Source organism: Spodoptera frugiperda, chromosome 4 (genome assembly GCF_023101765.2).
Source record: "Spodoptera frugiperda isolate SF20-4 chromosome 4, AGI-APGP_CSIRO_Sfru_2.0, whole genome shotgun sequence".
Lineage (NCBI taxonomy): Eukaryota > Metazoa > Arthropoda > Insecta > Lepidoptera > Noctuidae > Spodoptera > Spodoptera frugiperda.
This window is the reverse complement of record NC_064215.1, coordinates 3,313,728-3,341,347: the sequence shown is the minus strand read 5'-3', so window position 1 is coordinate 3,341,347 and position 27,620 is coordinate 3,313,728. Positions and strand designations below refer to the sequence as shown.

Here is a 27,620-nt window from a genome sequence, read left to right as displayed (position 1 = left end):
CAAGGCAGAATACGCAAGAAGTTATTTTATAGGTCGTTAGTATATGAAATTAAATTAAAAACCGTTGACACGGAAGACTAGAGACCGCTTGCGACTGAGCAACGAAACACGATAAAATGTGACCGGGTTACTCCGCGAGCTATTCACAAAGTTGCATAATAATTATAAATCGTATAATAATACCGTCGAAATAAATGTTATTAGGAAACCGATTATAACTTAAATGCGTTTTTATATCTATCGCTTCCCGTCAAAAACAAAATTAAAGATAAAAGATTTAGTTTCTTATACAATTACTAATATTTCTCCAGCTACTTCAATACATATTCGAAAGTTTAAACGTTTTTTAGTTGAATATGCAAAAACTGCTAAATGATTTCGTAAGTAAGAATTGACATAATTATAGCCCGAATACTTTTGGAGGTGATTCCGGTTGATTGAATTTTAATGTTTTACCTATATGGAGTTTCAGTCTTATTTATTTTTCTATGGAATAGGTGGCAAACGAGCAGACCTGTCACGTGGACACTCACAACACCAAATGAGTTACAGGTGCGTTCCTGTAGTTTTAGTAATTGATCAGCAAATACCTAAGTGATCGAAGATAACCATTATTCATACTAGCCACTAACTAACTAACAAGTCAGTCAATGTGACATATTAAAATAATTAGATCATCGCGCCGCCATTCTATTTTCAATGCATGTCATGTTTGCGCGGTTGAACCCGTCCTAAATTGTTAGCCAAATGACTGGTTATAAAACAATGAGGTCTTATAATGTTTTTATGCCCACCAGATGGCGGTGGTGTAGCGTAGGGACTGACCAATCACTGTAGCTGTCAAAAATCTACTGTCCAATAGTGTGACACTAGGAAATACAGTAGTTTCCAACCAGTCAAATTGAATACTTTTATCGAAATGTCAAAAACGTTACTTTTCTATGAATTTTGTAGGAGATCGCAACTTATGACGTCATATTTTTTTGCGTGAAATAGCTTAAAATTTGCTAGAAAAATTAAATAAATAAGTATATCGTCAAATTTATGAATGAAAGTACGATTATTTTGGGATATTTTATTATATTGAAATATCATAATAATTTATTTTTGATCTAGGAAACTACCCAATTCTCTATTGGATAGATACATACATACATAACCTCACGCCTGTCTCCTACAGGTTTAGGCAGAGACAATGGAACCCCAATTGCTACGAATCTTACATACGTCTTTTGCTTCATCAACAGTCATCAGTCTTTTCATACATGCTCGTCGATTAAGGGTACTTTTAATTTGGCCCTTCTTACACAGATACACATGGGATATTGGCACCTTCTGGCGTTAATATGCCAGCAGATTTATTGGCATTCCGCACTAATTTATAGGAGAAAGCAGTAAACACGTGTTGCTGTGTTTATGTTAAAATTGTATTAAATTGTGTTAACGATATTTTAAAGATAGTTTATTGATTATCAAAATTACTGGTTGACATTATTATTTTCTACGAAAGACGACATTTGATCTAGATGAGAGAATTTTCCAGTTATATTTTTTTTTATGGAATAAGCCGGTAAACCACCAGGGTCACCTGATGGTGGTAAGCAATCGCCGCCGCCCATGGACGCTTGAAACACCAGAGGCTTTATAAGTGCGTTGCCGGCCATTTGTGGGCTAGGAGGTGTAAGGGTTGTTCGGAAATCGGGGATTATGAAGATTGGGAAGGGGGATAATTAGGCCTCCGGTAACCTCACTCACACAACGAAAGCGATGTTACACGTCTGTTTTCTGTGAGGCCGTGGTACTCTAGTCGAGCTGGCCCATTTGTGCCGAAGCTCCTACACTCAAAAAAGATTATTTAAGGCCTAGTTTCAAATCATCCTTAGTTCGACATTCCAAACGTAGGTTCTTATACAAGTAAACACACCTACAGACTGCATGACTCCGAGCAAAAATGGATACCATAAAACTTTCAAAGGTAACACAGTACGCTAAAACAAAATTTCTGTGTGTAACTGTGCACGATCAACATTTGCGTTTGACAAATACAGACACAGACGTATCGATTTTCAGTTGCCATCGATATTCGAAATCATACTCTAGTTACTACGCTTTTCCATGCACTGTAACAATAATGGAGCGTTTTCCTTCGTCGAAAACTAGTTGTTTCGACTTTTCAATATAATAACATACCTATGCAAATAAAGGAAACCGTCTTCAATTTTCTTTACCGCCTCCATTTTTATTAAATCAGGTAATATCCCTAGAACGTTCTTCTATGTCAGAAAAATACTATGCTGAAAACCGTATAAAAATCGGTTCAGTTAAACGTAAGATAATCGCGTACAAACATACATACAGGTCAAACTGAGAATCTCCTTTTTTTAAAGCCGGTTAAAATAATCACAATTTATTGATTAAAATAAAATAGAATAATTATTATTGTATTATTGAATAAAAAAATAGGTAGGTATGCTATTTGATGCGAAAAAACATAAGATCTAACATAACACACAATCACGTACTAGAAAACTGTCGATTTTTTATTTGACAGTTCGAAATAAGTATCGAATGTGACCAGTTGGGAAAGTAACGCAATTTATTGGTTGATATACACGGGTATTTAAAATCGGATGAATAATTGTTACTCGTCGTTTTATAGCGAATAAATCGATAGATGTATGACCGGCTTTATCCGTGACGACTGATATCTAACACGCGATTGCGCCACCATAAATTTAAAATCGATGCAACATTCGGATTACTCGATTAGTTTCGAATCGGTATTCCGTTCTTGTTTAGCTAGTGATGTGCATAATATTTCAAATGCGATTGATTTGGTTGCTTGTTTTGAATATTAAATCGAGTGAGTGAAATGTTTAGGCAGGATTGGATCTAGACCAGGCTGGTTTCTGTACTGAGAAACCGGATTCTATATGCTCAGCTATACATATATAACACAGTTAAAGTAATGTAATGAACAGGAAAATAGCCTATAAAACTTAAGCCGGATAAAACAAGAGTGTTGAATTTATCAATCAGCATTTCGCGTAAGAAGGACTTAAAAAAAAACAACTACTTGACCAAAATACTCAGAGATAAAAAGGAGAAAATGTCAAACTTGTTTCGGTTGTTAAGCCGTGATAGATGGCAGCACAGATGGTTTGAAAGTGTCACACGCAGGGATTACCTTGTAATTTATCTTCGTTGGTTTAATTAAAGTTCGATCTTAAATTCTTAACACTTGCAGTGAAACCAGAATACAACACAACAATTTACATACATATTTCAAACATTATTTTTCTTTGATTTGATCTACACTCTGCCTTAAGGCATAGCAAAGCCTATAACATAGGACTTAGGGCATTTATCTATTATAGATACTACATATTTAATTTTCTGCTAAGTAAATAAAACGTTTTAAGAGTTATAATTGTATAAAAGCAATTCTATTTATCATCCTAAACTATAACATTTCGCAACAGAAAATAATATCTTAGATGGAAATGTAAAACCAGATATGGCATTAAATTCTCATATTGCTAATACACTTTTACTCGTAAATAAATAAAATACGAACTCCGTTAATTCCCTAAGCAATCCGCCTTTCCGAGAACACCAATTTTACTTTAAACACATTACACTAAGCACTATTTAAACTGATGACCAATCATGTTTTCAAAGAAAACCACCCTTGTACTAAGGTAACATGACTCACTGTATAGTTACACGTGGAAATTTAATTAGTCTCAAACACACGTGGAAATATAAATACTCCCAAACACTTACCTGAAAGCTTAATCGCACTTATTTGGTAGTAACACCGACAGATGAGAAGCAGGAAGATAATCCACGATATCACAACAGGATCTTGCAACATTAACAATTCCATTTTGTTGACAAACAAATATACGGAACGTGCCACTTGCAAACTATCTATATACGACTGAAGGTAACTTTGTATTTTAGAGCAAAAAGTATAAAAAAGTGTGTGGGGTAGACGCACGGCACGGTGTCATCGGTCGACACTAAAGAAATGCGCCTCGGACGCTTGGCACATGCGCGAGAGTCGAGATCCAAATAACCGGCGAAATTACACCATTTAATTAGTCTTTGTTTTTTGCAAACTTCGACATTTATGATTGATGAATTGATGTTTTATTTCCAAGATTAATGTTAGCGAAAGTGACAAACTCGATTTTTGTTACTTTTATTTTTATTTATGTAATATTATTTTAATCTTGACCACTAAACAAACTCATGTAAGAAACACTAGAACGTCTTGCTTCACATACTACAATTATCGCGCATAGTTAACGCGTCGAACTCTAATCATCGATCAGAATAGCTGAGATAAGCGCGCGCAACAAACGAACCGCGTCGACTGACCTGTGGCGGCGCACGCGCCGGTCTACCCGAACACATGTCGACTTGTCGATGGTACAATACTCTCGTAAATGATAACTAAAATTAAAACGAACCTCCCAAGCAGAGAAATGTGAGAAAAAAAGTACCAGATCGTGATATTCTAGACTTGTTTCAAGTTGATTTTCAAGATCGCGTGTCAACGACCTGCGTATGTAAATTAGTGTTAACAGGTGGATGCAAGAGAAACTAAAGAGATGGATGAGATTTTATTTTAACGCTTTTATGACTAAGCTAAAAAAGGGACATGTTTTATTGGAAAACCAAAGCTAACCACAACTTTTCGTATAAGGTTTCGGTTTGACAAAGTGTGCTTATAAGTTTGAATGCTAAGATTTCGTTTATCGATGTGAAAAACGTGCGAAACGCTGAGTACAATAGAGGGTATTGAAAATAAAGTATTCGCACGTGAGTGTACGCGACAAAGGATAAGGGAAATTGGGGCAGAAGCTACTTGAGGTAACTTTAGCCTAAGGCACAGCGCACGTGGCTTTGTTGTTTTTGATGGGAAACACACGTATATCATATGTTACATACATTTTTAAGATAAAATAATATTACAAAACAGATTTGAAAATTTAACTAGCTCATTCCCCGTAACTTTGTCTGCATAAGTTTTCTAGTTACTGCGGAAATTTCGGGCGTTTTCTTACTAAGTTACGCTGCATAAGGAAAATTTAAAATAATACTAGCTGAAGGCCGCGGCTTTGCTTTGACTAATAAAAGTAGCCCATAAGTTACTTCTTAGTACATCAGGTATATGCCAATAAAAGTCCCATTTAAATCGGTCCAGTCCAGAATGAACAGAGAAAAGTTGTAAGAAACGATTATATCAATATTACAAAAATACACTAAAATTTTACTTATTAGTCTGGATTAATGTAAATTGTGTACTTTTGGACCCGGTCTCGGTGTATTATAAAGCCAACCATGGTAAAAAGTACAAACTTTTTCTTGAAACTCTGTAGGTACTTTGTACTAAAACATACCAGATTTTTCATAACTACCTATGCAAAGAATTCTCATCAACATACATAGACATATCTACTATGAAATTAAAATTACTACCAACATTTAGACATTACCAAATTGATATGTTTGTACATCAATCACACGCACACACATAAACAGATGGAAATAAGATTACAGTACCAAAGTTGAGTGAACGTAAAAGTTTTCATGAATACAGCAACCTACAGAAAACCTCTGTATATTTTAACTTTTAGTCGAGTCGTAATGCTAGCACATTAATATGAGATCAACTTTCAGATGATGAGTCTAGTTAGAATTTAACTGGTGCGTTTAAAAATATGCATTTAGTAGACACATGTGTATTTAAAGTTAATTTGATACAGTAAGTATGTTTTCTTTTTATAGTACACGTATTATTTTAGTTGCAGTAGCCAAAGTATATTCGTTTTTTTTACGATGCGTTTAATTTTTAATTGACCGACTGTGTATTAAGTTTATAATCTCTTTTGGGTTGTTGAAATTAGTATTAGCAAGATAATAAAACATATAGTCTGATATTGTTCCTACTTCGTATTTAGCAGCATAGTACCTGTTACCAAGATACGTAATAATAGCATAAAGTCTGATATCTGATATCTTCGCAAAAAATTTTACATCATTTTCGTATAAATACATACACCAAAGGGAATTTTCAAATAGCACAATTTACAAATAAGTAATACGCTTAAGTAATACATTTACAAAGAAAAATAAAATAATACATCGTACCTAATTGCAATGAAATATATAACCGACCTAGTTATATTTCCCCAGAGACAGCCTGTATATTAAAGAAATTGTTTTGCTACGTGCTGTAATATTGTGTCAGACAAAGTGCATTTTTTATTAAAGCCGAGCAATGTTCCTTTAAGGATATTAATTTGAAAATACAAGAGTAGCTACACAGTACCTACTAATATTTAGCAATAAACAAATCGCCAAAACTGTGATAGTATAACCGAATACGGATTTCTCCACCTATTCTTCCTACGGGTCCGCAAGTGACAACATGTTTTTGACTGTGCCGGTCACTGATATATTCCTAAAACGTTTAATCTGCGATTTCTAGTGCGCTCTATAAGCATGGAGAAGCAAACCTTGCTATTTTATGTATTAATGGAGCTATACACCACCATTAGACTCTGACAAACTTTAACTACTGTTCACAATGTGTCAAATGACGTCACACACAATGTGCCTATGTAACAAAAAAGTACCCTTTTGAATTATTACCTACCCTAGCTACGAATATGTAAATATGACCTTAGGCGTTCCAAATTTAAGTTTAGCGTGTAACTTTACTAAGTTATTTAGGCTACATAATATCTAGATCAAGTACAAATGGTGGTTAAGTGCCCTACTACTTAATGGTCCTACCGACATCTAACATTATCCGAAAAACTACCTTATGTATGTGTATTTATGTGTCCTTATTACATATAAATATCTACATGTGAAACGGTTGTGAAATATTTATAGCCACTCATCTTTTTATTTTATGCCCCACGCGAAGAGGTTGGGTTCGTAAAAAAGGGCTTGCATTAAATAACTTTAAATATAGACTAAACGCAGCGCAGAAATGAGCAACCGATTAATACGCAGTGCACACTGCTTGACACATGTCATGATGACTCAAAAATAAAGGTACCTACCTATCACTGGAGATTTATGAAAATAAAAATAGTTTATACGAGTAACACATATTTAAACTACAAATTTCATTACGATTGTTGTTTTATTGAAACCACACCCTAAATTATTTAAATATTGTTGAAGTGTACTATCGATATTTAACGTAAAAGTACTCAATACACGTACATATTACAATTTACATAAAGCTCATAGCTTGAACTCCATAGGAAGTACGGTTCAAACTATGATTCACAGTACAACCTAGCCACGAAGGAGTATAAATCATAGGTAACATTTCCGAAACACACACACACACACACACATACACAAGTCACAAGTAATACCATGTATGTACTCACATCACAACTATAAAATTTCGGCAGGTATGATTCACGAACAGGTGACTTTCAGATCTATAAACGTAAAAGGGCATAACTACCTCGGTGGCCTTGTAGCTATTAGGGCTGGCAGAATGACTAATAGATTTTAGCCAGATGTTTAGATTAGGGGACTGGTCAAGGTTTTGGTATTTTGATTCTGTGTGTAAAAGTGCAAGATCGTGAAGGTTAAAGAAGGACTATGTATCTGATGACTAAAGCTTTGATGGTATTTCTGATATCACGAACTAAGAGCGCTAAGTTATCCGTGAATAAACTGTACAGAATATAGAAGAAAATACTAAAACTTTCTTAATTAATGAAAAGCATTACCTTTGTCCTTGCAAAAGCACTAGCATTTCGAGTTTACAGAAATAACATAGTAGTAAAGAGCATACTGCGAGCTCATTAAAATACCCAAACATGAACAGACTAAGTAGACTTGCATCAGACTGCACTAATGGAGAGCTCGAAAGAGATTCTACGTCAAAAAGACAAGGATTTAGTAATCCTTCATTTAAATAATAAGAATATTCATGTTAAAGCAGCAGAAAGCAAGCAGTGTTATAGCAGAATATTTTAATTTAGTAAAAATTTTTATTTACTATTATAATGAGATGCGAAAACTACTTAGGTACTTAAAGGGATGGAGTAATGTAACTAAGAATTTAACTTAATTCCTACGCCCACGCTTCGTGCTTTGAGTCAAAGGTAACCGGCGAGGCGTCAGTCAGCCAAACCTATTTTGCATGCCTTTTGCTTCAGCTCCATCCATTTTGGACTCTCGAATGAAATAGCAGAATATTTCAATTTGGACAACCCTACGTAGCTTACACGCTGTGAAATCGTTCGGAATTTAGTGTCACTGGAAGTTCTATTTACATATGTGACGGAATGAGTATAAGCTGCAATATTTTTATTATAGTGGTATATTTCTTAGTATATTAGAGACTAAACTTTTTGAGAAAATAACCAGTTTAAGGGGGAAATCATCCAATGATTTCTCCCCCTTGGCCGAGGCTAGAGGAAGTGTGAGAATCTTACTAGCTAAAAACTACCCCGTTCCTACTCGCTAGGCAGTCCGCAGCTACGGGTAGTTTAGTAATCCTAGAAATTTTCTAAGTAACTCACAGTGCTTATTAAGTAATTAGATGGTTTTTACTTAGGAAAGAGCGATATCAAGTGATACCACGGTTTAACGAAAAACCGGTATGAAACAACGATTTCAGTGGTGTCTCTTCATGTAAGTTTGCCAGAGAAACAGTTCCATAAATAGGTGAGTATAGGCAAATATATCTCTTGTTATACAGACAGGAAACTTAGCAAAAAGGTCTAGCAAATTAAACTGTTGACTTACATATTCATACACAAGCTAGCAGGAAATCGGTTTGGGCACTGAAGCGTAAACTTTCAGTCAGAATCCATTGATTGGACTGACGATCCAGTTCGTTATCCGATGGCCGTAATGCAATATCCGTCAGTTAAACGATGATCTCTTCAAATAAATATTATAGTACATTTACTTGAATAGATAAGTTACATTTAGACTAATTAATAAAATTGGAGTGTCTGTGTGTAATATTGAAATAACCACTTTCTGATGTACTAAGGAATAACTTAGGCAACTTTTATTTTAGTTTCTTTCGGATTCTGGCGGAAGTTATTATTCTACGCGGACGAAGTCGCTAGCAACAGCTAGTAGTAAATAAAAAAAGTAAGTTACTATATCTATTCGTCCTTCCTGCAAGGAACAAGAAATTGACGCGATTATTTTTGCATGACGCTTTTTTGCGAGTGACATCAACTCTATATGTAAAAGTATTTTATGTCTACGAAAAGTTACGTCGGAAATAATCCATTACTTTACCGACTTTTTTTCTTAGTGAACAAGGTCGAATTTCCCACACTAAAACTTTAAGACTTGAAACTTACAAACTACCATAGTAGTGTTAGCCTTTGTGTAGTACTTAAGTTAATACCTGGGAGGCAAGATATAAGAGGTTTAATATTGTATTATCTACGGGGAGGACTTATTGTTAACATGAGTACTGAAGCTAGATAGTTTAGTAATAGCAAAGAATCCCTAGAGGAGGTAGTGTTTAAGTATTAAAATGGGAGGTTTCGATGGACATAAGAACGAAATGTGCAATAAATTTATATTGCCGGAAGAAACCATGTTTATGTCTCTTGCGACGTTCGGATGGGAACAACGGGGATAAATAGCTGCGATAAACTTTATTCGTTGGTAAAATAACTTTTTAATTTGTTCCCATAATGAGCCAATGGCGTGTGTTTTGACTAACTAAATGAATTTCCTTGCTTTTATGTGCAAAATTTCGTCTTGATTGATAGGGGTGTTACATTCACGAAACACGTTACCTTAACACTTTTTTTTACAAATTTCCAATTCTGGATTACTACAAAAAAAAAAATATAAATAAGTAGGTAGGTACAGGTAGAAAAACATTATACTAATTATTTCCTTCCTGGATTACTAGAATACTATTAAGAAACAGGTGTAGGCGTTACCTATCTTATCGGGATAACTTTTTCTAAAGGAGTAAAAGGAGTTAAGTATACCTAAATGACTTATTAAGTTAAGTCACGTAAAGGTCACCACTTACCAAGTTTAATCAAACTAATAGGATAACATAGGTAGATAAATTACAACGATTAAATAAGAATTTAACTATTAATACATAAACTTGTTTAGCTATGTGTAAATTAACTTTAAGTAGGTACCTACATGTTTTCTTTTTTTTAAGAACTTAACATATTTTTTTCCAAAAAATAGTAGAATCCATTCGCATCTATCACAGTTAGTGATGCTGTTTTGATTTTTCTTTAAAGAGTTTCCTATGACATTACCATCAGCTATCTTCTATAACAAACAACAATTCCACGAAAACAAGTAACGTGACAATATATAAAAAATATAGCATATAAAAGCAAAATAAAAATTATGGTGAACGTTAAACATTTTAATGCGATACAGAAACGACTCATAAACGTGTTCATAAATTTACTATAGGCATCTGTTTATCAATAACGTATTTTGAATTATTGTCCGTCACTTTTTCTACAGAAAAAAGACATCTATCTATATTTAAACATGAATTTCTAGCAAAAACTTGAGATATATGAATATTTCAAGGGGACTAAACACTGAATTATTACGTGTAAACATACACTAAGCATCGCTTACTGTTGGCAGACACGCTAGTTAGGTACTTAGACGTTATGTACTTGAACATTCCCGTGAAATATTTTTCACAACGCAACCATATTTGGTGTTCTTCTCTTTATTTGTTCGAATATCAGTTATTTATTTATAGTCCAGTCATTTGGTAGATAAAAAGGGGGTTACCTGGAATGTTTTCCGGGAGTTTTGAAAATTGGTGAATTTATAGATTTGGATATGCTCTTTTCGAATTTCAACTTTGCCACCTCGTACACCCGCCGCTCGCGCCGCCATATTGAAAAAATGGCGCCTAAAACCGGTTTTTAATTAATATCTCCGTTCCGACGCATTTTATGAAAAAATATTTATCTACAAAATTAAACTAGAAAAAATTTCCTACAATTTATGTATTGATAACTTTTTCATAAAATCAATAGTTTTTGGCGTACGAGCGCCGCAAAGTATTATTAGTCCAGTCAAATTAGGATTTCACCTCGGAATTTGAGATACCCAGCTGTAATTTTGTGTATACTTGTATATTGACTGCCTGAAACTTGTCTCAAAACCTACATATGGTAGGGTGTAAGCAACTATTAAATTTTAAGGTCCAAAGGTCCCAAAAAACGTTTTATTGCGCTTTTTTGGAAATAACTCATTTCCTATGGGTTTTTGGTATTTGCATTTAATACCAATATTGTAGAATACAAAATTCTCTACAACTTTTGTCTAAACTTTTTTTTTATATGGTGCACCGTTTCCGAGATAGAGGGCGGAGAGCACGCGGTCACTGCACCTCTTCAAAAAATTTTTTTTTGTCTAACCTATCCGTGATTGTTGTCTATGGATAGGCCATTAAAAATACGTCATGGTTCCTAAAACCATTTTTCTTCAAAACCAATTGTTTGAAAGATAGACACTTCCAAAGTGGAAAAATGAGGTCTATCGAATGTGTCCTGCCCTCTAACTTTTAAAATAAGTGAGTAAGAAAACTAAAAAATATATATGCTGTAGATTTTAATGGAAACTTTCAAAGAAAATTGGTTTGAACGAGATATCATAATTAGTTTTTAAGAATTGATACATTTAAAAAAACCACATTGTTTATACACGTGGTGGTGCAGATGAATAATACTTTGCGGCGCTCGTACGCCAAAAACTATTGATTTTATGAAAAAGTCATCAATACATAAATTGTAGGAAATTTTTTCTAGTTTAATTTTGTAAAAAAATGTTTTTTCGTAAAATGCGTCGGAACGGAGATATTAATAAAAAACCGTTTACAAACAATGTGTGTTGTACAAACAGGGGAGTTTCGGTAGGTTCCTGTTTCTGATGTTATATGTGTTATGTTATATGTTCCACTGTGTCCTCCGGGCGGTCTTCGCAGTCATGACACCCGGACGTTTCCTCCCGCCCAATCAAAAACAGGATCCTACCGAAACTCCTGTGTCCGGTAAGCACCTGCGTCAGGCGGTAGGTGAGGACGCCAGGGCGCCTCTCTAGCCACTCCTCAAAAAGGGGGCTTACCTCTGCAATGACAGCGAGCCCAGCCCTCGGTTGCGTCAGTCGTTGCTGCACAACACACATTGTTTGTACACGTGGTGGTGCAGATGAATAATACTTTGCGGCGCTCGTACGCCAAAAACTATTGATTTTATGAAAAAGTTATCAATACATAAATTGTAGGAAATTTTTTCTAGTTTAATTTTGTAGATAAATATTTTTTCGTAAAATGCGTCGGAACGGAGATATTAATAAAAAACCATTTTTAGCCGCCATTTTTTCAATATGGCGGCGCGAGCGGCGGTTGTACGAGGTGGCAAAGTTGTAATTCGAAAAGAGCATACCCAAATCTATAAATTCACCAATTTTCAAAACTCCCGGAAAACTTTCCAGGTAAAACTACCAAATGACTGGACTATTAACTAAGTACAAATATTTACCAAGTTGAACACCTTCTAAATCCTGCTTCAGCCACTTAGAGAGATCATAGAAGCATTCGCCTACACATTCACGTAAATTTTAACTCATAATCTTAGTACCTAGTAATAACAATATCAAAAACGAGTAAACACTACCAAACGTAAAAAACACCGAAATACCACGAAATGATAAATATTTAAAATACACACACTTAACACCATTTCCAACCCTTTTCAAACCGAGATCAAACCACCATTTGTTTTAGTCAAACCTAAGTTGTATAGGAAATGCCAGGGTGTAGGTGCTGATAAACAGTTGCGGGCCTATGGAACAACAACCTATCCACCCACGCCTGAAGTAGGATGAACAGAATAAAAGGAGGGTCGAAACCAGAAAACGTTGTAAAGGATCCAACGCGTCCAGAATAGTAACGAAGGCGAAGATAAATTAATTTTGAATCAGACGTAAACTGATGTATAATTCATTAAAGTCGTACGCCTTCCGAAACGATATCAATACATAAATAAATAATAAATCATATCTGTATCCATTCCAGAATCTTACAACATAGATACTTTTGTTTTTTGTGTCTAATCATAAATGTATCTTACTATTCTTAATAGAGAAATGGAGATAAGTAGGTACGCCTGTTTAAAACTACTACTAACTTTACAGTCTACGTTAAATGAACACTAGATTCATAAAAGTTAATAGTTCCATCATAAGCCACCATTATCCTTGCTGTTTATGATTATTGTGTCATATGCACTGGACAGAAGGACGAATGTTGTATAACCTTAACCCGGTTATTTATAAAAATATGCCACTCATTGGGAATACAATTTCCATTAGCTATATATACAAATACACATGTCATCAGTTTTTATTTCTCTCAGGATTTATAAACACGAACCTTTGACGTATTATTGTGTATTGATAAAGCTAGGAATAATGTTAGTTTACTTCTTTCATATATGCATTAGCAGTATCCTTTGTTACTTAGCGATTCATACTCATCATCAGTGAGAGTATTCATAGAGTACAAACGTATTTACTAATGCCAATAAGCCTTTGTTTTTCTATGAATTGGATCATTCAACTTTTATTGAATGAATTTATCCTTAGAGAAAGGTTGTATTGAACTGACCTTGGTTCAAACAAAGGGACATCAACACTACCCCAGTGAATGTCGTTCACAATTTTGTTCTGTATGCATTCTATTTGAAGGACTAGACAGGTAAGGTCCCGCCGCCGCCCTTGGCCCAGTTTAACGCTTGACCAGCACGACACTCACGTGCATTCATTTTGCGACACCCCTACACAAAATGGAGCTTAAAATATTTAAAATACGGTAATACTTTATGTATTTTCTGTTTATTGCTTTCTGTTTTAGCCTTTAGTGATAAAGTAATTTATATTTATATTGGAAAAACTAACTTTCCAGATAATCGAAGATAACATCTAACGTCACGATACCTATATCCATTCAGACTGTGTTATGCGCGACTGCTATAAAATTACACCCGTAAAAGGACACTCGGCGGACGTATTTTATGGTAAAAATATATGTATCTAAACGTCTTTACTTACTCTCTTTTCAATTACAGTTTGATCGCAAGTTACCTATCGCTGTTAAATAACTTTAATACTTCTTTACTTTATTTTAAAGTCCTCAGGTTTTTTCAGTAATTCTTCCGTCCGTTTAGCTTTTGACAATGTGTAACATAAAATGTGAATTCTTGTCATACACCGTCATGGGAATAAATAGACCACTCAGACATTCGCTTTCAAAGTATCGTGTCAAGGCGATATGTAGATTTGTGTTCTATATTAGGAAGATACGGGTCCTATCTAGCAGATAGGTTTATTTATCCCATTTATTCACACGGGGGACATAGATCGATGGGAAGTACTAAGCCAAGCACTTGTGGGACGCTGTTTCCTTAATGAAACATTACTTACTCCACCGGAACGTACTTAGTGATCTCGACTTGAGCTCTCGTTGCAAACTAATGCACAAACTTGAAACTATTGTACTTTAAAGACAAACAACCTTGTTCTACATAGCTAGTACCCACGATCATAATATTCCTGCCCCACTGCTCCTAAATAATTCATAGTGAGGTGGGCTACACGTACGGCTCCTGTCTCGAAGCCAGCCTGCATGTCAACTCGCTAGCTCTACCTGTGGCCTATAAATTGAACTCATTTGAATAATAAATTGACTACACGAACTTCTTCGATGGATAATATATAGACACGAACAAAGAATTCTTTGAGACAGTCTTATTTTGTATGTTGCTATCTGGAAACCAATTCGATAAGTCCATAAATGGTGTATATTATTTAACATGAGTTTCCCTTTCACTTCAGGGTAAAAAACCTCGCTTCAACTCGGCATTCGATGGCTCTAATTGATACGTTAAACGAAGCGAAATTGATAGACACGCAGTTTTATTTTCTATCCAATTAATCTGTTTCGATTCACAGTGACACACGACATGATATATTTTCCGAGAACCATTGATATCGCTGAGATGATCTTTTTTTTATGATCGATTATAACTATTGCTTTTTTGTAGGATTAATTTATTTGCAATGGTAATGTACATAAGACAATTAAGTGATCGTTTAACTTTTATGTATGAAATACAACGATTTACGTATACATACCTTATCAATTAAATACACGAATATATTACGGAACAACAAATTCCTCGAAGCTAAAACGCTATCTTGTTATGTTAAATCGCTGGAAGAGAAAACAAACGAATACTTTCCATTACAAAAGCAATATAGAATGGAAGCAAACGTAATTGAAGAGATTACCTCTCTATAAGGTACGAATTCAAATGCAAAGGGTACAAGGTAAGGTAACTCGTGCCAATAATCACGGTAACAATAGGGCTGCCCTATCTAGACATCGATGAACATCTGGGGAACGTAAAAGTCAACATATTTATGTAAATAGACAACCATAGCATGACTTTGAGACTAAACGGATAATAACAGAGCAAGCTTGTAGCCAAACACGAATAAAACGTTAAAAGATATTCTACAAAGCTAAAAACAAATAGAACAAAACGAAGAAAATCTTAACCTCTTGTTAAATATTTGAAAGTTTAAGCAATCCATTTAATCCGCCCACTTTAAATTCTGCGAACAAAGTTCGTATAATAAAATTTGCAAATAGGACCGATTTATTTTTCAATCGGGAAGTAGGGACGTGCGTTGAACACATTTAACATGGGGATTGGGCAGGCCTAAAAGGGGCTTGGGGGGATGTGTTGGGAGCTTTCAACCCTACATGTGTCGGGTATTGGCATGTCAACGTGACTGCGGTCACGGTCGGACGGTAGTAAGCAGAAATAGACTGAGGGCGTATCTTTGACAGTTTGAAATGTATTGTTACTGTAATGTCACGGCAATGTACCCGCTGATAGACGTGAATGAAACACCTGGCTAGTAGAAAATAGAATTAATTTTAAATTGGTTTCCAACTTCCATTAAGTTCATCTAACCTTATCATCGCTTCGTGATTGAGCTTAGGATTATCCGATTATTTAATGATATCTGCTTTCATTACCCGTGTTTCGCGCTTATAAAATTCAACAGTTAAGTATTGCAAATAAAAGGATCTGTATGACTAAATCCATAAGAATAATAATCTATCAATCTCAAAATTAAATTAAATTATGATTCCGAAGAATTATAACGATCTGCATATTATATTATTGTATTACATCTATGGTTCCAATTGCGAATAATTAACAGATATTTAACCAAATCGGATTAAGACACAATGACCCAAACAGTCAGTCAAAGGTCAGGGGAAGATTATTAAAACAAACGAAAGACTTAATGATTTGGCCTGAAAACGGTGTTAAATAAAAAAAAGGTGAGCGTCAAAAGCCGCCACGGCACCGATTTGTCACGAAAGAATTTTAAACTCTGTGATAATTTACGAAATCCTTTACGGCATGCAGCGTCAAGAGTACCATTCGAAACGAAACCAAATTAACTGTGAAACAAATGGTGACAATGTACGCGTGAATTTTGTTTTCTTAATGCGTCCACGCGTTAACTGCTAATCGCCATGTATTTCACAATGTACCTACATATATAAAATGTAATGTAATGTGTTATGTTTTGTTCTCGTTTTTAGAACAGTCACTTCATTCGAAAGTTAATGGTTTTGATATTTGGCCGTGGTAACGTAAACTTTCACGTTTTAACATTTCGCAGAACTTTATTTCATTTGTGATGGCGTGACAAATATGGTGATTATTAATTATTTCATTGATCCCAATCCCGAACCTAATAACCTTGTGTAGAAATCAGTAATTGTGCTTCCTCTTCAATTAAACTTTTTTAACCTCTGCTCTGCGGGTAACTATATGAGACACAACAGAAACACACATTAAGCTCGTGCAGATCTGCACTTACGCACACTACGGGTTAAGCAATGTAAAAGAAAAAAGATAAGTTATAATATAATGACTTACCGGCAGCATCATTGTTGGCAGCTGACTGCGCAGGAGTTCGCTTGGGTGTGCTGGTGGTTCTCGGGGAAGGCTGCGCGCGCCGGCACGGAGCCGTGCACTCCGGACCATTCGTACGCTGTGAACAAAATAAAAACACACATAAAACAACAATAATATGTAGACTCAGAAACACATTAAACGTAACACCCTGTTTTTGGCACTAATTCAATGAGCAATGATGAGGCTGTTGTCATACACCGCATACAATTTCAACCTTCTTAATCTTAATGTCTGAGAATTTCCACAAATCTAAAGGACTTTCTTAAAGAATTTTCCAATATCCATCAATAGTAACTATTTTGCCCTGGACTACTCCAGTATGACCAGCCAGACGTTGGAAACGCCTAGCTCAGTGGTAGCAATAGATATCCTACCATTTTCTGTTAAATTAAAAGCTGGGTTAAATTATAATAAGGCTAATAACGAGTTAAAGTTTTAACTGATCTTTTAATAACTAAACAGATAATCGATTCCTAGAATTTTACTCAACACGAATCCTTGAGTAAGTTTTTAAGTACTTAGCTAGTATCGTTATTTCTACACCAGTAAATATAGTTATAAAACTTGGATTAACTACTAACAAACACCATTATTGTAGTTGTTAGGGAATTTTACAAATCAGATCTTGAAAATATCAGTTTTATTTATTCCTGAAAGACGTCAACGATTTTCAACATATGTTATGTGATAGACGATAAGGGAACTAAACACAACTGAAAACCAAAAATTAATACACTTTTCTTTTTATTAGTGTACCCTTTCAGAGGACTTAGCACGAGTTTGTTTTAGTTACGTTTAACGACGTTTGTTTCCGGCGCTCTGATTGGTTGGTTCATTCGCACCGGCCAATCAGAGCGTCGAACGCGCTATCATTTCGTTTTCGTTTAACGTAAAGCAAACTCGTACTAAGGATATAGATCTAATTAAAGAATGAATAAAAAAAATACATCCAGGAAACACAGAAGTAGCCTGATACCTACTTGAAAAGAATAAAGGTGTGTTGTGGTTTGACAGACTAAATTGGTTCGACTCTCGCAAGATCCCATCTCGTATAGGTACTGTAATATACACAAGGACCTCATAAAATATACAGAACAGAGCCACGGGTTGAAATCTTCAAGATCCTTTACATGAGATTGTGTCAGTATGCAAATGCGAGTCTCTTGCACATATTGGACTGCATTGACTTAGGTACCTACTCCCGTATTTCCACACATATTGGACCATTCTCATATAAAACTTTAAGTAAGTTTTCGTTATCTTAATAATATTAAATTGCAATGAAAACAAATCTAGTTATTAAGTATAAAGTTCTCATATTTACTCAGTAGAGTAGTCTGTATTTGTGAAAATTGATAGCATAAAATTGGGATTGGTACCTAATCTCCAATGTCATTGGTTTTTTTTAAGGGGGAAAATCATTCAACTGCTTCTCTCGCCGAGGCTTTCTAGGCGAGGCGAGAGGGAGTGTCAGACTCTTACTGACTAAAAACCACAACGTTCCTACTCCTGCTTTTCACGCCGGAGCCGGTAAACCTGCTAGGTAGCCCGCAGCTGCGATTGCAATGGGATGATGTACATTTTTAGCTAGGTTAGCTAGCTATGTTACCTTAGCCTTTTTCGGATAAGGTGTACCTTTTAAAGGTGTCTAAATAATGAAGGGGCAAAGAAACTGAAGATAAATTCTTGGAAGCAGAACACGCCTACCTAATTATGACATAACAACTTTACCACCGATAAATAGGGAGACAATAGACACTGAAATATGTCATCACAACATCTGTCGATTCAACTCAATTGAGTATAATTAATCCTATTCAGAAATTACCGAGAATTCTCACCAAAATGGTTCATCAAAACTGATTAATTTCATTGGCGTATCACGCAGCGAGCTTTATTGTATCAACCTATCATAGCTATTTTATTTAATGAAATCATTTATTTATTAGGAGTCCCAACAAAGGATATACTTACTATAATAGGGATGATAACGGGGTATGATGCTTCAAAATCAGATCAGTCAGTCAGTAAGGTAATGAAAAAATAGACACGTAGTTTATAATTTTATTTTGTCATTTCAGAACAAAAATTTGATAAAATGAATGGAGTGGGAAATACGTCATTTCTACGTATAAAAATTAAATGTACTTAGAAGTAACGTCACGCGATATTTCAAATCGATATATCTTCAAAAGTATTTATTTCCGTAAGAAAAAAAAATACGTATCTAATATTTTAAAATAATCCACAAGACGGACATTAAAATAAAAATTAGTCATCTACCCTAATATGATACACTAGACATAATATTCGTCTGACCTTTTATCTTCGTTAAATTAGATTTAGGATCTCCTCATTAGTGTATTGCCTCATTAATTTCAGATTTAGATAATTATTTATGTTCTAGATATCTATATCATTTGTTAAGTTTAAACTCGCGACTCGCGAGGTCAAGGTTATTTCAAGTTGAAAATCGCTTTTTGTTTACAGATTGGGGTGAAAGTTAATTTGTCATTTGTCTTAGCTATACTCTCTTTTGTTGATATGTTTATTCTCATTTGTATTGATGTAGGTAACTATGTTACAAAAATAGTATTAAGTTTTCAGTTTAGTAAGTTATCGTCAGTAGTTAGAACGATCTAGATTTTAAAATATAAATCCTTCCCAACTAGGTACATCAATAACAACATTTATAACCTCACGCCTGTTTCCTATGGAGGTAGGCAGATATGGGATGCCAGTTACTACGATGTAGTCAATGTAGTAACTAGTACCTACTACAATGTCAGACGAAACTGTATACCTAATATGTATTTGCTTGCAATTTCTTCTGTAACTAGTTAGTTACGTATAGGTACTTATGTTAATTAGACAATTAGTTATGAAACTTACCATTCTATTAACTTTATACTCCTTAAAATAAATCCTCATATTGGTATGGTGGACTCTTTAATTTTATGCCTCACATAGAATTAAGAGTTCAAACACTTATTATATTCACTTCACGTCTCAACTAAAGTACGATACCACCTAAAAACCAAGTGAAATTGCCAATAACTCTTCCTAATGATATCATGAAACTGGCTTTGGAGGTTTAGCTTTTAGTACCGAGTATTTTTGTGTCAGTAAGCAGAGGGTTTATTTGTAAAAGACGGACAGAACGTTTTAAATAGGGATGATGACGGGTTATGAAAATTAAAAATCTATTTATTCCGTCGGTTAAGTAATGAATAAATATTTGACACGATTTTTTTTTATTTTGTCGTATATAGGTTCTTAGATAATACGAATAAAGGTTTAGGTATAAAACGAACCAACCTATAAGTGACATCACACTATATTTCAAATCATATATTATCTTTGAAAGTATTGCTTTTCGTAAGAAAATAAAAAATACGTGTGTAACATTCTTTGTCAACTTCCGAAACGAAAAGCAATTAAATTGCAAATACTTAGTATATAATTCTAAGTGCACAAATAATAGAAGTTTATAATAAGATTAAGTTCAATATTAGCCATCAAACATGTAAGATCTAGATCTGTCATCAATTTAAGAACATTCTAGACTATTTCTTCAATTTAGAAAACGTATTAAATAACTCAGTCCTAAAGGTTAAGAGATCAAATAGCTCTATATTACTTGAATTATATATCTCTGAGCATAAATTCCAAGAATCGACATTCGACACAGATGGTATTCAGCCGATCCTAACCGCATTCTTGGATCAGAAAGCGAGAATTCAGCAAGATAAACCGCTAAAGCCTTTAAATACTTAATTAAATTAAAGCTAGAATTAGATTTCAGTAATTGATTAACCGAAAAAAGCTCACAAACCGTAATTCACTGTGAAGGTTTTTGAACGAAATTCGGTTATCAGATTTACATGTTTAATGTTTTAGATATTTTGACTAACTAAGTCAATTCTACTTATTTTAAGACTTAAAGTCACAATATCATCTACAAATAAACTCAATAATTGCTCTATACGTTACTACAGTTAATTATAAGTTCCTTGGAATTTGTTTAAAAGTCGACATATGGTCGGACTGATCGGTCAATAGAAAAGCGCATAGAGGTACACAGTAGATATTTGATTGAAAACATGAACTTAGACAGCGTTTGCAACTATCAGACTAGTTAAGAACCTTGATAGTTAATCCTGGCGGAACTAAATACGAATTAACACCCGATTACATTCTTACAGTTAATATAATGTATTATATTATTATATTATATTAACGGCCAATGCATCAAATTGAAGAGTTCGAAAGCAAATAGGTATCCCTGTACGTCATTTCATAGAAACTAATATAAACAATATTTACTTTTAACCTCACAGTACATAGTAATACCTATAACATGACAATTACAGTAAAAGTAAATAAATCTACTTGATTTTCTCACACACACATCACATGATTACATATGTATGCGTGAACTAGATTAATTTTGAATCGAGATTAAGGTGAACATTGTGACATGCCCCTAATCTGTTTGGTTTTGAAATAAATAGGTACCTATACTCTCAGTATTTTAAGTAAAATTCAGTCTGCTGTTATCTTAACAAACAACAAAACGTTTATTAGATAAAGTTAGTCCACTTTGTTGTAGCTTTTACCGCTTATCCGATTTACGTGATTTCGTTAATTTTATAGATTTTGTTAGCTAGCCAAGTTTTAGTAGTAAAATATTATGTTTTAGTTAGTTTACGTGGGTAGACAAGAACAAGTCGCGAGGCTATTGTACAGATGTTAGCATTATTAAGTTGTACACAGTTTCGAAATCAGATAGTAACTTCAATATTATCTTATATGGATTTCAATATCTGCCCACTTACTTAACAGAAACTTAAGCGAATGGCCCTTTTTACCGAACCGAACCTTCACAAAAAGGAGGAGGTACTATGTTCGGCTGTTTGTATGTTTTTTTTTTTTTTTTTTGTATGTTTGTTCATCGAATACTCCGTCAATTGTCGACGGATTTTCAAAATTCTTTTTTTGTTCGAAAGTAGATAGTTCTGAGGTGGTCCCATTGTCACCAAGTTAGGATCTGATGATGGAATCTTAGAGAAATCGAGGGAACTCCTCAAATATTATAGGGAACTATATAGTGATTTTGGTATATTCATCTAGAATTGAAGCATTTACAGTCAAAAAGTAACCTTTGAAGAGGTGGAACTGATGAAGAAGACCAGAAATGGCCAATGGAACTTCATACTCACATAGAAATCACAATAAAGCTAATTAAGTGACTGTGGCAATACAAATAAATAAAGTAGTTATTGAGATAAAGAATTTTAACCGACTTTTTTAGTTGCGATACTGAGTATCGCAACTAAAAAGTGTGAAATAAAATACTTTTTACAAAAAATAAACCGACTTCACTAAAAAAGTTAAAAATAACTTTAATTTCGGAAGTCGGTGTAGCAACAAATACAAATAATATCGAGAAACACCGACTTCCGAAATTAAAGTTATTTTTAACTTTTTTAGTGAAGTCGGTTTATTTTTTTGTAAAAAGTATTTTATTGCAAACTGTTCTTAGGAAAACATGGAAAGAACTTGCGTAATTAAGGTTTCTGAGCAAATGTTTGTTGATAGCACTAGGTAATTAACTAAACATTGGATCCATACGGGTACTGTAGTTAGTAGGTATGAGTTAACTACATTTAAACTAGTTAATCGAAACGAGAGCGCTTTCGGCGCTGATTGGCCGCCTCGAATTAACCAACCAATCAGAGCGCCGAACGCATTCTCGTTTACTTTATAGGTACAGATTATTGATTAATTAAACTATTAGGTACTCAAATCTGCTATCAAAACTCTTTTCTTTTTGCTATCATTCTTCATACAACCTAGTTATCCGTATTTTCTTTAAAACACCAGTGTGTAAAAACTTCATCTTCATAATTTTTCTTTGCGTACTAGCACTGATGTATCTATGTACATATACATTTTATATTAGGTCAACAAACAAACCCTAAAGTTGAACTTAGTATTGACAAAGTCACAAGTTGAGGGATAGAGTCAAGTCGGACAAAGTTCCAAGCTTATGTATTATGTATTTGGTAATACATAGCATTGTAATCAACTAGTTTTCTATAGCTGGCCTAAATTCCAGAAAATAACGTCACGCCTTTTAGTACTTGAAGGGATAGGCAAAAGCTTTACTGAACATGTGCAATGTAAAATCCACTTTTCACCAGTCATTATGAGGTTCATGTAGTTTTTTTAACGTTGTCCCACAATAGTATTTCCTCCTGTATCGGGTGCGATTACAAAAATACAATTTCACATACACATGACACCCAGACCCAAACCAACAATTTGTGGATCACACAAAGAGTTCCTGCGTGTGGGAATCACGGCACGCAAGGCAGTCAGTTGCCCAACCATCGCATCAACCCTGCATTAGTAGTAAATTCGATTTCGATTCGACAATTCGACGCATCGAAGATATATACTCCTACTCTATTTCCTCATTTCCAAACCTCTCCTCAACTTTTTCCTTCATTCTAAAGAATAAAATCTAGTTTATGTGAATCAAGAGATTCGTAAAAACAATAACTACGTAACTACCTACAACGACATAACTAACTGGGTAAAAGTTTAAAGACCTCCAAAAATTGCAACAGTAGCCGTAGTCCACCCAGTCACACGAAGTAACTGAACTCTAGAAAAGGCGAAAAAGGTCAATTAGGAGTAGTTATATTCACAGAAATGGGCAAATGTGGGTTTGTATCAAGAATATCAAGATAGAAATTAAAAGAACTTCCAAAACTTAATTTATTTCTTTCAAAAAGTCAGTATACTATTGACTAGCATGTAGTAAGTAGTCTAATATTCTATTCTATTACTTGCGGTATAGACCAATTGAAGTATTAGACAAGTTAAGTATCATTTAGTTCTAAATCAGAGAACAATGTAAGATCCAAGTAAGTACATGTTTCGAAACGGCTTAGATCTCGGTTTGTGGCAGGACAACCTTCAAACACTAGATAGATTGTCTGATCTATGTAACCTAAGCCAACGAACTAAGTATCAACGCTATGCAAATTTGTAATACTAAACTTAGATATCAAGTTTTAGTTTTGAATATGTCGATACGAAATTGAAACGTAATGTTGTGTAATATTAAAGTTGGGTGTGATTTTGAAATAACTAGTTTCGGGATTTACATGAGATGATTAGATGGTTTTAATTAAAATCTCATTTGAATGCTTTATTTTTTAAACTGATCTACATTCTAGCGTATCGACTATTTCTCAGTAACTAACGGAATAAAAAAGAAAACCCACGAAAGAAAGTGTTAACAAATAAAAAAAAAAACGAAAGTAAGTATCTCTATTTATCTTTAATTAATCGATTGACACACCATAATTAACTATTATCTAGATTGACTTCCACACCAATTATTTACTTTAAAACTGTGATTGAAAACGTTGTACTAAATAATCAAGATGATTACCAAGTTTCACTTCTGTGGCCACGGAATGACGAAGGATACGGGAGACCCGTGTCTAACAGATGACAGGAAAAGACTACCTAAGTTGTTTGAATCCATTACTTTATTAAACAAAACCTTGTCTGAAATGGGTCTAAGCTCAATAAATAAACTGGTATTAGGATACAACAAGACCTTTTTTTTAAGCGGGGAAAATCACGCCTTGGGCGAGGCGAGAGGGAGTGTCAGACTCTTACTGACTAAAAAGTACCTCGCTCCTACTCCTGCTTTTCAAGCCGGAGCCCCGGTAAACCCACTAGGTATTCCGCAGCTCCAGACAACAGGTTCCCTAGAGTGAAATCTTCAAAGTAACTTTAAACAATTTTCTACAGAAAAAAATTGCAAGTGATTGTGTAATATTTCATGTATTTTACGATATATACATGTTCACTAGTCATTTACATACACGTAAATAAGTGGACGCATAACTCCATAGTTATTTATTACGCTCCTTAATTTCATGTTCCATTGAAGCAAGAAATAGTTTGAATTGTAGGGTGGTGCCTACATCGTTTCAGTAATGAACTGTCATAACTAACTGTGAACTAGAATTATGGTACTGGTTCAGGTTGGGAAAGCGATGGCAATATAGAGGTATGTTGTCGTATAATTTACTTAGTCATAAGAGTGCTTTTCCACCAGGGATGTGCTATGTAGATATGCTGCGAAAATGTAATAGCTAAGCTGAGAAACTATGTGAACGTTTCCACTGACAACTACAAAGCTATGTAGCTGTGCGAATCGTACTCGTACGATACTGCGAGATGTGCCCTAAAGGCAAAACTTTTCGGTCAGTTTTTAGTTAGCAGCACTAAACAGATTTGGCTGACTCTAAAATTCAACAGGTATTATTAACTAGATACGTTATAATTCCATAAATTCCTTTTATGGTAAAGCAAAAAGCAAGACACTACACTATAAATAGAAATTAATACCCCATCATTATGCTAATGCAAACATTTGACGACCATACATCAATTTCCCTGCATTAATACAAACGACGTGCTAACAACAGAACTTGGTACTTTACTCCATAAAAGGCATAGTTTCCGAGGTAACTGATTAACTTATACCTTACTTCCGACAACAATACCCGTATCGGTTAATTCAATGTCGTCAAACAAAAGGGAAACGTTTAACTGAAATTTTAATAGATTCGCAAGCGAATTTGTTTTTTGCAGTTAATTGTTATGGGAGATTAGGTTTGGCGGTTCATGATATCATTAGTTGTGACTAAACGACCAAGAATAACTTTAAAGGCGAAACCGTTCACCACATTCGGATTCACAAAACCTTTAAGTGACTACAACTATATAAAACTGACACTCATTAAAACACTGATTAAGTAATAAAACGAGAAAGATAATAATATTTGTCACACTACATCAATACGTTGTACATTTAATAGTTACACAATGTCGAGTAGAAATAAAATCGCACATAAATCACGATACAAACGACAATAGAGACATGCGCTGACGCCGATGCGCGTAAACACGCGCCGAGTAGGTTCGCAACTGCGATATGGATTGGACACACGGCCGGCGCCCGCGCACTCTTTCACTTCGGTTTCGGTTGGACCATTCATAAGATGGCGTATTAGATCAACCTCTATTTTGTTTAACACCTGGACTATCAGAAGCCTAAATTCACGATGCACGAATGACCTTTTTGAAACACGAGTTTGATAAAAGCACTTAAGATAATAAAAATTGGTTTCACAATCTGAAGTTTAGTTTGTGAAGGTTACTCTTGCGCAAAGATGTTTGTTTACAGATTCAGACCATCTATAAGACTCAAATACAAGTAAAATACCTGTATATATCTAACTAAATATATCTTTTGATAATAACTATCATGAGACACAAAATTAACTAAAAATCACGATTTAATCCGTAAACTACTAATGCTAAGTAGGCTGCGTAACGTCGCCGCGTTTGTGCACGCTGCTCATGATGAAGAGTCCCTCTGTAATTTGAAACTAGTAGAGCTATTCTCCATTAATTTACGCGAAGAAACTGATTTTTAGTTAAATACTACATCCTCTGTGAAAAAATATCGTAGTAACTATCTACATAGTTATATTCATTCATGAATTTGCTCGCCAAACAAAATGATTTTATTGGCACTTTCTCTGCAATTTTATTGCGTCACGGACATGTTTTCAATGACAGACAAGAGCGACTGAGTTAGCATCGATTTTGTGAATAATAGACAATAAACTTCTAAAAGGTTTTTATGATTTATTATTGATATTGAATTGAATAGAAAATGGCTTCGGTATTTTACAAAGCTAACTAGTTATATGTTATTGTTATCATGCTTCCAAAGCTTTGTGGTCGGATACGAAATCATTTATATGGGATACTCCCCAAAGTTATTACTTACACTAATTAAATTCACATACTAAATATATTTAGTAAATTATTACGCACACTGTGATAATGTCACTAAACTGAACACACTACCGAAGTAATTATTCCAATATGGCGTGCAATTATAATACTATTTCCTAGTACGAGTGAAAATAATTGGAGATACTTGCACGGAAGTCGAATACGTACTGAATATAACGTTTCTAATTCCGTTAACTATTTAATTATGGTTATTTATAATGATTATAACAAATGCTGGTCTGATATAATGTTGATTTACTATTGGATTTATCATATTAAGTGCTTATGTTAATTTATGAGTGTAATTACCCGTTTTAGAGTCAGTGTTTGAAAGAGTATGATTTAAGATATTAACTATTCGTTGGTTTTATAACTACTAGTAACTAACTGCCTAGTTTGTTAATTAAGTTATTTAATAGTTAAGTCTACGTAAATTGGAATAAACCTGTTCAGGCTTTTGCGTAACTATGCACACTAATAACTTCAGATCATCTTCTTAAGATTTTGGCCTTTCAGGGTTTTGACACCATTTTTAACGAACTTCAAAACTCAACTCAATTCAATGATCTAGTTAACTATTATACAAAACTAAAACAATTAGCAACCGGTTCATAAGAGAGTAGTTAGGCA

The 27,620-nt window shown here is 34.3% G+C and overlaps 1 protein-coding gene across 1 annotated transcript in view; it reads right to left on the bottom strand.

Annotated features, from left to right (window-relative positions):
* Window positions 1-27,620, bottom strand: part of LOC118272387 (supervillin) — a 204,800-nt gene that overhangs the window by 150,349 nt on the left and 26,831 nt on the right. The window contains 1 exon segment of the mRNA XM_050693448.1: window positions 17,052-17,166. Coding sequence (XP_050549405.1) covers window positions 17,052-17,166 — 115 coding nt within the window.